The 13,512-nt window shown below is 34.6% G+C and overlaps 1 protein-coding gene across 8 annotated transcripts in view; it reads right to left on the bottom strand.

Moving 5' to 3' along the window:
- The window catches only part of LOC103543289 (disintegrin and metalloproteinase domain-containing protein 18-like), a 466,882-nt gene that overhangs the window by 21,388 nt on the left and 431,982 nt on the right, over positions 1-13,512 (bottom strand). For 6 of the 8 annotated variants that reach the window (XM_070598814.1, XM_070598811.1, XM_070598812.1 and 3 more), the window contains one exon: positions 10,440-10,599. The exons of the other annotated variants lie outside the window; for them this stretch is intronic. In XM_070598814.1, the coding sequence (XP_070454915.1) occupies positions 10,440-10,599 (160 nt within the window). The remainder of the gene's footprint in view (positions 1-10,439; positions 10,600-13,512) is intronic. 8 annotated transcript variants of the gene reach the window in all.

Here is a 13,512-nt window from a genome sequence, read left to right as displayed (position 1 = left end):
CAGAAATTGACAAGCTGGTCATAAAATTTATATAGATATGCAAGGAGTCTAGAATAGCCAAAACAATTTTGAAAAAGAATAGCAATATTGGAGAACCATACTTCTAATTTTAAAAATGACTACAAAGCTAAAGCAATCAAGAGAATGAAGTACTGGCATAAGGATAAACATACAGATAATTGAGGTAGAATTGACAGTCCAGAAATGAACTCTCATTTTTATGGTCAATTGTTTTCAATAAGGGTTCCTGGACAATTCAATGTGGGAAGAATAGTCTTTTAAACTAAGCTTGCTGGGAAAAGTGGTTATCCATATGCAAAAGGAAGAAGTTAGATCTTTTTTTAACGTCATACAAAAAAATTAATGCAAAATGAATCATAGGTCTAAATATAAGAGCTAAAACTATAAGCTCACAGAAGAAAACATAGGAGTAAATCTTCCTGACCTTGGGTTAGGCAAAGTTTTCTTTGATACAACACCAAAACCACATGCATAAAAGGAAAAAGAACAGATAAATGGCAATTCTTTACAATGAAAAAAAATAACTACTACTTTAAAATAAATCATAAAAAAACTGAAAGCCCACATCACAGAATAGGAGTAAATGTCTACAAGTTATACATCTGACAATGGGTTAGTATCCAGAATATGTTAAAAAAATAAAACCCCTTTTCACTCAATAATTAAAAGACAAAAACCAACTTTTTTAAATCCAAAGATCTAAATAGACATCTCTTAAAAGAAGATAAACAAATGGCCAATAAGTATATGAATATTATCATCCAATATTATTATCCATGAAAGAATGGAAATCAAAACCACAATAAGATACCACTTCACATCCACTGGATGGCTATATTCAAAAAGACAGAAAATAAGATTTGGCAAGAATATTAAAAAAATTGAAATCCTCACATATGGCTGCTAGAATTGTAAAATGGTACAGCTGCTTTGAAAACAGTATGACAGTTGTTCAAAATGTTAGGAGAGTTAACATATGACGCAGGAATTCCTGGCCTAAATACATACTCAAAAGAAATGGAAACGTATATTCATACAAAAACTATAATGAATGTTCTTAACAGCATTAGCAATAATAGCCAAAAAGTGTAAACAATCCTAATGTCCTTAACTGATGCATAAATAAATAAAATATGACATACCCTTAATAGAATATTATTTGCCAATACAAAAATGAAGTACTGATACATGCCAAAAACATTGATGAAAGAACCTTGAAAACGTTATTCCATGTGAAAGAAGCCAGTCACCAAAGAGTGTAGATTACATCTTTGCATTTACATTAAATATTCAGAATAGAAAAATCTAAAGGCATGGAAAGCAGATCAGTGGTTCTCTAGGCCTTGGAGAGTTACAGGTAAATAAATAGTAACATTTTTTTTCCAGCTTTATTGAGAGATAATTGACATACGTTATGTACGTTTGGAGTGTATCACGTGATGATTTGATACACATATATACTGCAAAACAATTCCCATAATAAGGTTAGTTAACACATCTATCTCCTTATATAATTATATTTTTTTAATTTATTGTGGTGAGAATATTTAAGACCTACTCTCTTCACTTTCAAGTATAATATATGGTATTGTTGCCTATGGTCACCATGCTGAATATCGGATCCTTGAAACTTATTCATCTTATAGCTGGAAGTTTCTACTCTTTGACCAACATCTCCTCATTTTGCCAAACCCCAGCCCCTGGCAACCCCAGGGAGTAACTTTTAACGAGTACAGAATTTCTTTTTGAGGTGATTAAAATGTTCTAAAAATGTTCTAAAATCATGGTGATAGTTACACAACTCTGTGAATAAACTAAAAAATTGAGTTGTATGCTTAAATGAGTGAATTGTGTGGTATATGAATTATATAATAATAAAGCTGTTTCAAAAGGATAATTGACTGCTTAGACAAAAATAAGTATAGTTTATGACATATACAGTTATAACACATGAATTTATTAAACCCAAGTGGAGAACCAACTGAACATTTTATGTGTGAAGTGCATGTCTCTGAAATTTGTTTCAGCAACAGTGTATTGTATTTGAATAGAAGACTTATGTGAGCATACTTTATGGTGTTGTGTGAGTCCTTTCAAATGTGCAAACTTGTGAAATCATTGAAAGTCAAAAACGGTAACCTAGACAAATAACTGAAACTCTCTATGATTTTATCTTGAAACATGTAGGGGTGAGTGAAATGCTGCTAATGATTTGAGATTAAAAGATTGTAAATTTACAATTTCTCCTTCTTAAATAGTCATTTATTTAACAAAGTAAATTATTCTATGCCCCAGTGTCAGTTAACATAAAAGTTTAAGTTCTGAAGAATGAAAAATTGTTACTTGTTAACAAATAAATAGATAGGTGGATTAATAGAAATAAATATTATTATTAGTGAAACAGAAATTTCTGAGAAACGCAATTCATTTCATACATAAAATTTCATGTTGGTTCCAAACTTGGGTTCAAGAAATTACCCTATTTTCATGCCTCTTTTGTTATGTGTATATATATATATATATATAACAGAGTTACATAACTATATATATTTGTTATATATGTATATATATATATATCACAAAAGTTACATAACTGTATATATATATATATATATATGCTTTCTTATATATAAGCATGGAAGTAGTATTTGCTAATTAATTTGCTGTCTTATATGCATTTGCTAATTAGTTTCAAGAGAATCCATATCAGGTATGTGGTCTGGTCCATTTAAGATGATTTTGGTTGATAATAATAGAAAAGCTTGAGTGTCTCCATTTCTCTAGTCTCAGCTCAACCCTTCATCTTCAAATAGACTTTTGTTTTGGTAAGAAGGTAGATGACAACAGCAACTGTATTTATGTGTTCCTTTGTTTACATTCAGTAAGAAAGATTTTTGTTTCCCACAATCAAGAAAAGAATGCCATTTTGCACAACTTGGGCCTCTTGTGAATCTAGTCTCCCTAAATGAAGAAATGTTCTGTGCTGATTGAGTTAGTCCTGGATTACGTGACCACTCAGTGTTATAAGTTAGACAACATTATCCTAATTGGTACAAATTCTCCATGGCCCACTCCTGGGGACATGGGATTCATCAATTCCTCTGAAACAATGTAGCTATTACACAAAGGAGGAAGACAGCAATGGATATTGGATATATCATTATGTTAGATAGCCTTAAGAACATTAGAACACCTTAAGCAACATTGTTAAGCAACTCTCTCCCTGTATATATATAATATCAACATAAACACACACAAACACACACACATTAGAATGCCTGCAATTATATCAAATGGCCTCTCCTTATCCTTAAGCAGATAGATCAACCCCTCATCCAGTTCCTATGGATTTGTGAATTGCGGGTGTAAATCATCTTATTCATTAATTTTTTTCTTCATTTCTAAAATTAAGGTAGATCTCATCAAGATGGCGGCATAGGCAGACTCTGAACTCATCTCCTCCCATGAACACAGCCAGGTTACAGCTGTTTTTTGAAAAATTACCCTGGATAGAAAACTGAAAACTGGATAAAGAGAACCCCTACAATAAGGGACCATCCGGACTAAGGCAGAAGAGGCAGAAATTCCTTCTGGAGAGAAAAAAAGCCACCTTCACAAGCAGTGGACCTTCACAGCTGGCCAGGCAGGAGCCAGCCTAAGGTACACAGCCCTCCCTGGAGGAGTGAGGTCCTGAGCAGGGGCCCAATACTGCTATAAGCATCCTTCAGACTCAGCCCAACTGAGACAGCAGTCTTACTGTCTGGCTTTGCTGGCTGTTAACTGAACGGGGGGACACCCCCCAGAAAAGCTATCAGATGAAAGCCAAAAAGACATGGGTCTTAAAGGGCCAAAGAACAAACTCACTCCTCTCAGAGTGCATATAAGTGAGAGGAGAGACCTCTCTGGAGACTGCAACACTGGTGGTGGCCATTGTTGCCACCAGGAGTGCTGTAGTCCAGGAGTGTTGATACAGACCCTGGCTGACACCACTGAAGTTCTTCCCCTGGCCTGTTAGCAGAGGGTCTGCCACACCCAGTAGAGCGCAGATTTAATACAGTTCAGGTAGGGCAGGCAGCCCACCCTAGGGGCCAGACCCACCCAATAGAAAGCCCTTAGGCTACTTGTCCACCTGCATTGACTGAGTGCCTTGACCTTCTACAGGCAGGTAAGTGTGTCCACCTCTGTAGGGTAGGGCCTGTGTGAGGACCAGATGAACTGTTGAGGGTCTTGGTAGAGAGGTGGGGGCCTCTGCAGTGAGGAGTTGGGGTATGCTTGAGGGGATTGGGAAGTGTGCATGGACCAGGACTGTGTAGATGGTGTGTGTGGACCTGTGGGGGCTTGGGCTTATCAGGGGCAGAAGACCTGTGCTTCACAAATAGCCATAAAAAGGATCAATCCAACCTTGCAAAGCCTGAAATAACTGATTTTCCCATGCCTAGGGCCAGTCCCACTCAGCTGTACTCCTAAGAGAACTGACAACAGCTTTGTAGGTCTGAGGCCTATAGTAACTGTAAGCCCCTGAGCCTAGCAACCAGCTACACTGGGTACCTACCCAATTAACAGGAAAACTGCAAGAGGAGTGTGCAGTTAAACCTTGTAGCCAATGGTGCTGAGGCTCCCCAAACCAAATCAGTTTTACAAACAGCTGGCCAGGGAGGGAAAGACTAGCCTCCCTGCACACCTGCATTAAAAGCAACCCAGCCATAGCAAAAGGAGACAAGTAGCCCACTAAAAAGGTCACTCCTGGATCATTTGGATTGGTGATGAGAGGGAAGCACACTGCTGGGCCTCAAAAGGTGTCTCTTACATAAGGCCACTTCTCCAAGATCAGCAGATATAGCCGACTCACCTAATACATAGATATAAGCACAGAAAAAGAGGCATAATGAGGAGACAAAAGAATGCATTCCAAGCAAAGGAACAGGACAAAACCTCAGAAAAAGGACTAAATGAAACAGAAATAAGCAACCTACCTGACAAAGAGATCAAACAAAAACTCATAAGGATGCTCACAGATATTAGGAGAAGACTGGATGAACACAGTGAGATCAACAACAAAGAATTGGAAAATATAAAAAAGAACCAATCAGAAACGAAGAATACAATACTGGAAATGATAAATTCACTAGAGGGACTCAATAGCAGAGTAGAGGATGCAGAAGAACAGATCAGTGAGCTGGAGGAAAGACCAGAGGAAATCACCCAAGCTGACCAGATGAAAGAGAAAATAATTAAAAAGAAAGAGAACAGTCTAAGGGAACTCTGGGACAATATGAAGTGCACTAACATTCATATTATAGGTGTCCCAGATGGAGAAGAGAAAGACAAATGGGCATCAAAATCTATTTGAGGAAATAATATCTGAAAATTTTCCTAACCTAAGGAAGGAGACAGGCATCCAAGTACAGGAAGAACAGAGAGCAACAAATGAGATAAGCCCAAAGAGGCCACACCAAGACACATTATAATTAAAATGACCAAAATTAAAGAGAAAGAGAGAATCCTTGATGCAGCAAGAGAAAGGCAACAAGTGACATAAAAAGGAAAGCCCATAAGGCTATCAGTGGACTTCTCAGCTGAAACCCAACATGCTTGACAAGAAGAGCATGACACATTTAAAGTGCTGAAAGGAAAAAACCTACAGCGAAGAATACTCTGTCCAGCAAGGTTATCATTCAGAGTGGAAGTAGAGATAAAGAGCTTCGCAGACAAGCAAAAATTAAAGGAGTTTATCACCAAGAAACCAGTTTTACAAAAATGCTGAAGGGACTTATTTAAATGCAGAAATGATGACCAGAAATAGAGATAAAAAATTATCAAAAAGAACCCCCCCAAAACAGGCAATAAAATCACTGGTAAAGGTAAAAATATAGTAAAGGTAGCAGATCAACCACCTATGAAGATAATATGAAGGTTAAAAGACAAAAGTACTAAAATTACCTATTTCAATGATAAGAGGGTAATGGATAGACATGCACAAAACAAGAGATTAGATATGATTTCAAAAACATAAAATGTTGGAGGAGGGGAGTGAAAAAAGTAGAGCTTTTAGAAAGAGGTCAAGCTAAAGAGCCTATGAACTCAATATAGACTGCTATATACATAGACTATTCTATAGGATCCTCATGGTAATCACAAACTAGAAACCTACAATAAGTAAGCAAATAAGTAAGAGGAAAGAAATCAAACATATTACTCAAGAAAGTCATCAAACCACAAGAGAAAAGAGCAAGAGAAAAAGAAAAGAAAAGAGATGAACTACTAAAACATCCAGAAAAAAGTAACAAAATGACAATAAATACATATTTATCAATAGCTACTTTAAATGTCAATGGACTAAATGGTCCAATCAAAAGGCATAGTGTGGCCAGTTGGATAAAAAAAAAAAACAAGACCCATATATATGCTGCATACAAGAGACACACTTCAGGCCTAAAGACACTCACAAACTGAAAGTGAAAGGATGGAAAAAGATATTCCAAGCAAATGGTAAAGAAAAGAAAGCAGGGGTAGCAATACTTATATCAGACAAAATAGTCTTAAAAACAAAAACTGTAACAAGAGACAAAGAAGGACACTGCATACTCATAAAGGGAACTTTCCAACAAGAAGATATAACACTTGTAAATATCTATGCACACAACATAGAAGCACCTAAATATATAAAGCAATTGTTAACAGACATAAAAGGAGAAATAGACAGTAACACAACAATAGTGGGGAACTTTAACACTCCACTTACACCATGGATAGATCATTTAAACAGAAGAACAATAAGGAAACACTAGCCTGAAACGACATATTTGACCAGATGGACATAGTAGATATATACAGAACATTCCATACAAAAACCACAGAATACACATTCTTTTCAAATGCACATGGAACATTCTCCAGGACTGATCACATTTTAGGTCACAAAACAAGTCTCAATAAATTTAAGAAGATTGAAATAATACCATGCATCTTTTCTGACTACACAGGTATGAAACTGGAAATCAACTACAGAAAGAAAACCAGAAAAGCCAAAAAAATGTGGAGATTAAACAAAATGCTACTGAACAACGGTCAGGTCAATGGAAATGTCAAAAAATTCCTGGAGACAAATGAAAATGAAAATACGACATGCTGTGGGATACAGCAAAAGTGGTTCTAAGAGGGAAGTTTATAGCAATTCAGGCCTACATCTACAAGGAACAAAAGTCCCAAATGCACAGTCTAACAGTGCTTCTAAAGGAACTGGAAAAAGAAGAAAAAACCAAGCTCAAAATCAGCAGAAGGAAGGAAATAATAAAACTCAGATCAGAAATAAATGAAATAGAGACTAAAAAACAATAAAAAAATTAATGAAACCAAGAGCTGGTTCTTTGAACAGATAAATAAAATTGACCAACTCTTAGCTAGACTCACCAAGAAAAAAGAAGAGAAGGCTCAAATAAATAAAATCAGAAATGAAAGTGGAGAAATTACAACGGACACCTCAGAAATACAAAAGTAATAAGAGAATACTATGAAAAACTATACACCAACAAATTGGATAATCTAGAAGAAATGGAGAATTCTTGGAAACATACAACCCTCCAAAACCGGACCAAGAAGAAGTGGAGAATTTGAATAGACCAATCAACAGTAAGGAGATCGAAACAGCAATCAAAAACCTCCCCCAAATAAAAGTCCAGGACCAGATGGCTTCCCTGATGAATTCTACCAAACTTTCAAAGAAGACCTAATACCTATTGTCCTCAAACTCTTCCAAAAAGTTGAAGAGGAGGGGAGGCTTCCTAACTCTGTCTAGGAAGCCAACATTATCCTGATACCAAAACCTGACAAGGACAACACTAAAAAGAAAATTACAGGTCAATATCACTGATGAACGTTGATGCAAAAATCCTCAACAAAATACCAGCAAATCAGATACAACGATACATTAAAAAAATCATAGATTGTGATCAAGTAGGCTTATTCCAGGGATACAGGGATGTTCAAGGTCCGCAAATCTATCAACCTGATACACCACATTAACAAAATGAAGAATAAAAATCACATGATCATCTCAAAAGATGCAGGGAAATCATTTGACAAGTTACTGCATCAATTTGTTATAATAAGTCTAAATAAAATAGGTATAGAAGGAAAATACTTCAATATAATAAAGGCCATATATGACAAACCCACAGCAAATATTCTCAACAGAGAAAAACTAAAAGCTATCCCTCTAAGAACAGGAACCAGACAAGGATGTCCACTTTCACCACTCTTATTTAACATAGTATTGGAAGTCCTAGCCAGAGCAAGCAGGCAAGAAAAAGAAATAAAAGGGATCCAAAGTGGAAAGGAAAAAGTGAAACTGTCACTCTTTACAGACTATATGATTTATATTTAGAAACCCTAAAGAATCCACTAAAAAACTTTTAGAAATAATAAATGGATACAGTCAAGTCGCAGGATACGTCAACATACAAAAATTGGTTGTGTTTCTATACATGAACAACAAAGAAGTAGAAAGAGAAATTAAGAATACAACCCCATTTACAATTGCAACAAAAAGAATAAAATACCTTGGAATAAACTTAACCTAAGAGGTGAAAGATCTGTACACCGAAAACTATAAAACATTGTTGAAAGAACTCGAAGAAGACACAAAGAAATGGGAACATATTCCGTGCTCTTGGATTGGAAGAATTAACATCGTTAAAATGTCCACACTTCCTAAAGCAATCTCCAGATTCAGTGCAATCCCTATTCAAATTCCAAAAACATTTTTCACAGAAATAGAACAAAGAATCCTAAAATTTATATGGAACAACAAAAGACCCTGAATAGCCAAAGGAATCCTTAGGAAAAAGAACAAAGCTGGAGGTATCACACTCCCTGATTTCAAAATATACTACAAAGCCATAGTAACCAAAACAGCATAGCACTGGCACAAAAACAGACACACAGATCAATGGAACAGAATCGAGAGCCCAGAAATAAACCCACACATCTATGGACAGCTAATATTTGACAAGGGAGCCAAGAGCATACAATGGAGAATGGAGAGTCTCTTCAATAAATGGTGTTGGGAAAACTAGACAGCCACATGCAAAAGAATGAAAGTAGACAACTATCTTACACCATACACAAAAGTTAACTCAAAATGGATTAAGGACTTGAATGTAAGACCCAAAACCATGAAACTTCTGGAAGAAAACATAGGTAGTATGCTCTTTGACATTGGTCTTAGTAGCATATTTTCATGTACCATGTGTGACCAGGCAAGGGAAACAAAAGAGAAAATGAACAAATGGGACTACATCAAACTGAGAAGCTTCTGCACAGCAAAGGAAAAGACAACCTAACAATTTGGCGAAGATATTTGCAAACCATATATCAGAGAAGGGGTTAATATCCAAAATGTACAAAGAACTCATATAGCTCAACAACAAAAAAACCAACAACCTGATTAAAAAATGGGCAAAAGATATGAACAGAGATTTCTCCAAAGAAGATACATGGATGGCCCACAGACAGATGAAAAGATGCTAAACATCATTAGCTATCAGGGAAATGCAAATCAAAACTACAATGTGGTATCACCTCACTCCAGTCAGAATGGCTATAATAAACAAGACAGGAAACAACAAATGTTGGAGAGGATGTGGAGAGAAGGGAACCCTTGTACACTGCTGGTGGCAGTGCAAACTGGTGCAGCCACTATGGAAAGCGGTATGGAGTATCCTCAGAAAATTAAGAATAGATCTACCATATGATCCAGCTATCCAACTGCTGGGTATTTATCCAAAGAACTTGAAAAAGCAAAGGCATAAAGATACTTGCACCCTTATGTTCATTGCAGCATTATACACCATAGCCAAGACTTGGAAGAAACCTAGGTGCCCATGGCGGGATGAATGGATACAGAAGAGGTGGTATTTATACACGATGGAATACTACTCAGCCATAAGAAATGATGAAATATGGCCATTGTGACAACATGGATAGACCTTGAGGGTATTATGCTGAGTGAAATCAGTCAGAGGGAGAAAGTCAAATACCATATGATCTCACTCATAAGTAGAAGATAAAAACAATGGCAAACAAACACACAGCAATGGAGATTTAATTGGTGGTTACCCTAGGCGAAGAGGCGGGGAGGGCAAAAGGCGTGATTAGGCTTACGTGTGGTGATGGACTATACTTAGTTTTTGGGTGGTGAACATGATGTAATCTACACAGAATTTGAAATATATTACGATGTACATCCGAAAGCTATATAATGTTATAATCCAATGTTATTGCAATTAAAAATAAATAAATAAAAATAACATCTACTTAGGGATAAATATAACAAATGTCATGTAATATAATGATGAATTTACGAGTGTTCAATGACCATTACACTTTAAATACTAAATTATTTTTACAATCATATTTACCCCTCATATTCTGCATTTTCTCTGTTGTGTGATTTCCTCATTTCATTTCGTTTCATGATCATAATGGTGAAAATTGTGAAAAAGGGCAGAACAATGTAGAAACTCAGAATAAGCCAGTTGTTCCGATGTGTATCATAGCCTTTTTTAATAAAAACTATATCTAGAAAAGAAACATAGAAATCAGTGGATATTCACTGAATATTTAAATAAATTTGTATTTCTTTCGCTTTAATCATATGTATAGGTATCCCTATATAAAACATAATTGAAATTTTAATACATCGCAATCTCCTACAGAGAAAAACAAAAGGATATTTAAGCTTATAATCCAAAACTACAATTGTATGTTTTTCATAGATTTCTTATTTATCTTTTATATATGTGTGTTTAATTATTATGATAGTGTGTATGTGTTTTGACTGCTGATTACTATATTCAGCTTATTTATGATATCAGCATACTAAAAGTAATACATTAATAGGGCCTCAGCTAAAAATTTAGAAAAAGGCATACTGTGAAAAATCCCTATCCTCACTCCCCTGCCAAGCCACATAGTTTCTCTCCCCAGAGGAAACCATTTTTAAATGACTCATGTTTCTCCATCTGGTATTTATATTTTATGCATATAAATAAAATCCATACCAATACCTATGCTTGTATCTGAATCTATATCTATATACCTATATGTAATATGTGTGCGTATTTTCCCCTACCATTGACACTTAATAACATATTATGACCTTTTGTTATTTCTTATACCTAAAAAATTGAAGTATTACACAATTCAAAAAAGTATACAGTATATAAATATATTAGCAATGATCTAGCAAAAACCATCCAGATCTGAAAACAGACCCTGCTAGAATCCCAAAAGTATCCTCAGCACATTTTCTAATCATCATTCCTCTCCAAAGGTTACAAGTTTATCCATTTCTTCCATTAATATTTATTTAGTGAATTTTTACTGAAGTCAAACATGTTAACAGAAATGCATGCATGCCATAATTATACAATTCAAAGAATTTTCCAAATTGAACACATCCATGTAACCAGCATCAAATCCAGGAAATTTAATGTTATCAACACCTCGAACCCCCAGACTGCTTTCTTCCAGTCATTCTCTTTTCTAAAGATAATCACTAGTTTGATCTCTAAGAGCATAGATCATTTTTGGCATATTTTAAACTTTATATAAATAGAGTTATATTGTATACACTTTTTTCTGTCTGTCTTTTTCTTGATATTACCTAATTTGGGGATTTACCTGTATTGTTGCTTATGGTTGTAAAATGTTCATTCTCATCAATGCATACTATATCTTTGTATAGAAATAACAGCCATTAATGCAGTCTATTCCTTATGAACAATGTGCAATCATGAGTATTATCAATAGTGCTGCTGAATGAATATTCTACTAATGTTGTTTAGTCAACATATGGACACGTATCTCTCAGAAACATGCCCTTGGGAGAGGCAATGCTTATTCATAGCATATGCCTATATTAAACATTAGTAAATTTTCCAATGATTTTCCTAAGTGGTTATAGCAATTATCTTTCCATTAGCAGTGGATAAGGGTCTTGGTTGTTGTATATATTTGGTTTTACCCTTCTTTTTATTATATTTACTCTTTATATACAACAAAATGCAAACGTTTTAAATGTACAGATGGATAAGATTTGACAAATGTATACCCAATGATGCAAACATTTAAAAAACTGTTTTTGTTTTGCCAGCTGTGGGTTTTCTCCATTTAGTGTAAAATTCTTATCATTTTTTATTTGCTAAGTAAAAACGTGGGTTTAATTAGTGCCTGAAGTTTGACAACAAAATAGTGTGAATATCATCTTACACATTATTTAAATGTTGTTATTTTAGAGCTTTCTTGAGGTATTTTTTGGCACATAATAAATGCACATACTTAGCATCTATGATTTGATAGGTTTTATTATATGTATGAACCCATGAAATCATCACATCAAAATAATGAATATATCCATCATCTACAAAAATTTTGTCTTGCCCCTTTATGATCCTGGAATGTTGCCACTCCTCCCTGTAGGCAATCATTGATCTTATCTGCATTCTCTCACTATAAATTAGTTTGCATGTTCTACTATTTAATACAAATAGAATCAGACAGCATGTATTTTTTTTAGTCTTGTTTCTTTCACATAGCATAAACGTTGAGATTCATCTACATTGGCACATATAACAATAGCTTGTTCCTTTTTTATTGTTAAATAGTATTCTATTGTTTGGATATACCACATTTTCTTTATCCATCACCTTTTGATTTAATTTGGGTTGTTTCCAGGTTCTATTACAAATAAAGCTTTCATGAACATTTGTATACAAAACTTTGTATGGGCATAAGCATTCTATTCTCTTGGGTAATTAGTGGAATGAGAATGTTTACCTTTTCAAGAAACTATGAAACTGTACAATTTTACATTCCAACAGCAGTGTATGAGACACTATCCTACACCTTTGCCAAACTTCATGTGGTTAGTTTCTTAAATTTATACAATTTTTAAAGGAATGTAATGGTATCTAACTGTGACTTTAATTTGCACTTCCCTGATGAACAATGAAGTTGGGCATATTTACATGTACTTATTTGCCACCCTTATATCTTTGCTGAAATATCAGTTCAAATATTTTGCCCATTTTTTATAGAGTTGTTTTCTATTAGTAAGTTTCAAGGACTCTTCATTCTGAATATAAAATTTTTATGTATTACTACTACAAATATTTTATTAATACTTAGTGACTTTTGAAGAGAAAAGATTTTTAAATTTGATGTCAAATTTATCACTTTTTCTCTTTGGATTGTGTTTTTGATGTCATATCTAAAAACTCTGCTTAATCCAAAGTCACTAAGGTTTTCTCATACATTTTCTTTTAAAAGTTTTCAATATTTAGGCTCACATTTTGGTTCATGATTCACTCTGAGTGAATTTTTGTAAATGATGTTAGATAGAGCTCTAAGGGTTTTTTTCTGCATATGAATATTTAATTGTTCCAACACCTTTTGTTGAAAAGCCTATACTTTATCTACTTAATTGCTTTG

The sequence above is a fragment of the Equus przewalskii genome, chromosome 28 (genome assembly GCF_037783145.1).
Source record: "Equus przewalskii isolate Varuska chromosome 28, EquPr2, whole genome shotgun sequence".
NCBI classification, from domain to species: Eukaryota; Metazoa; Chordata; class Mammalia; order Perissodactyla; family Equidae; genus Equus; species Equus przewalskii.
The sequence above is the reverse complement of the archived record's forward strand: the minus strand, read 5'-3'. Positions and strand labels throughout refer to the sequence as shown.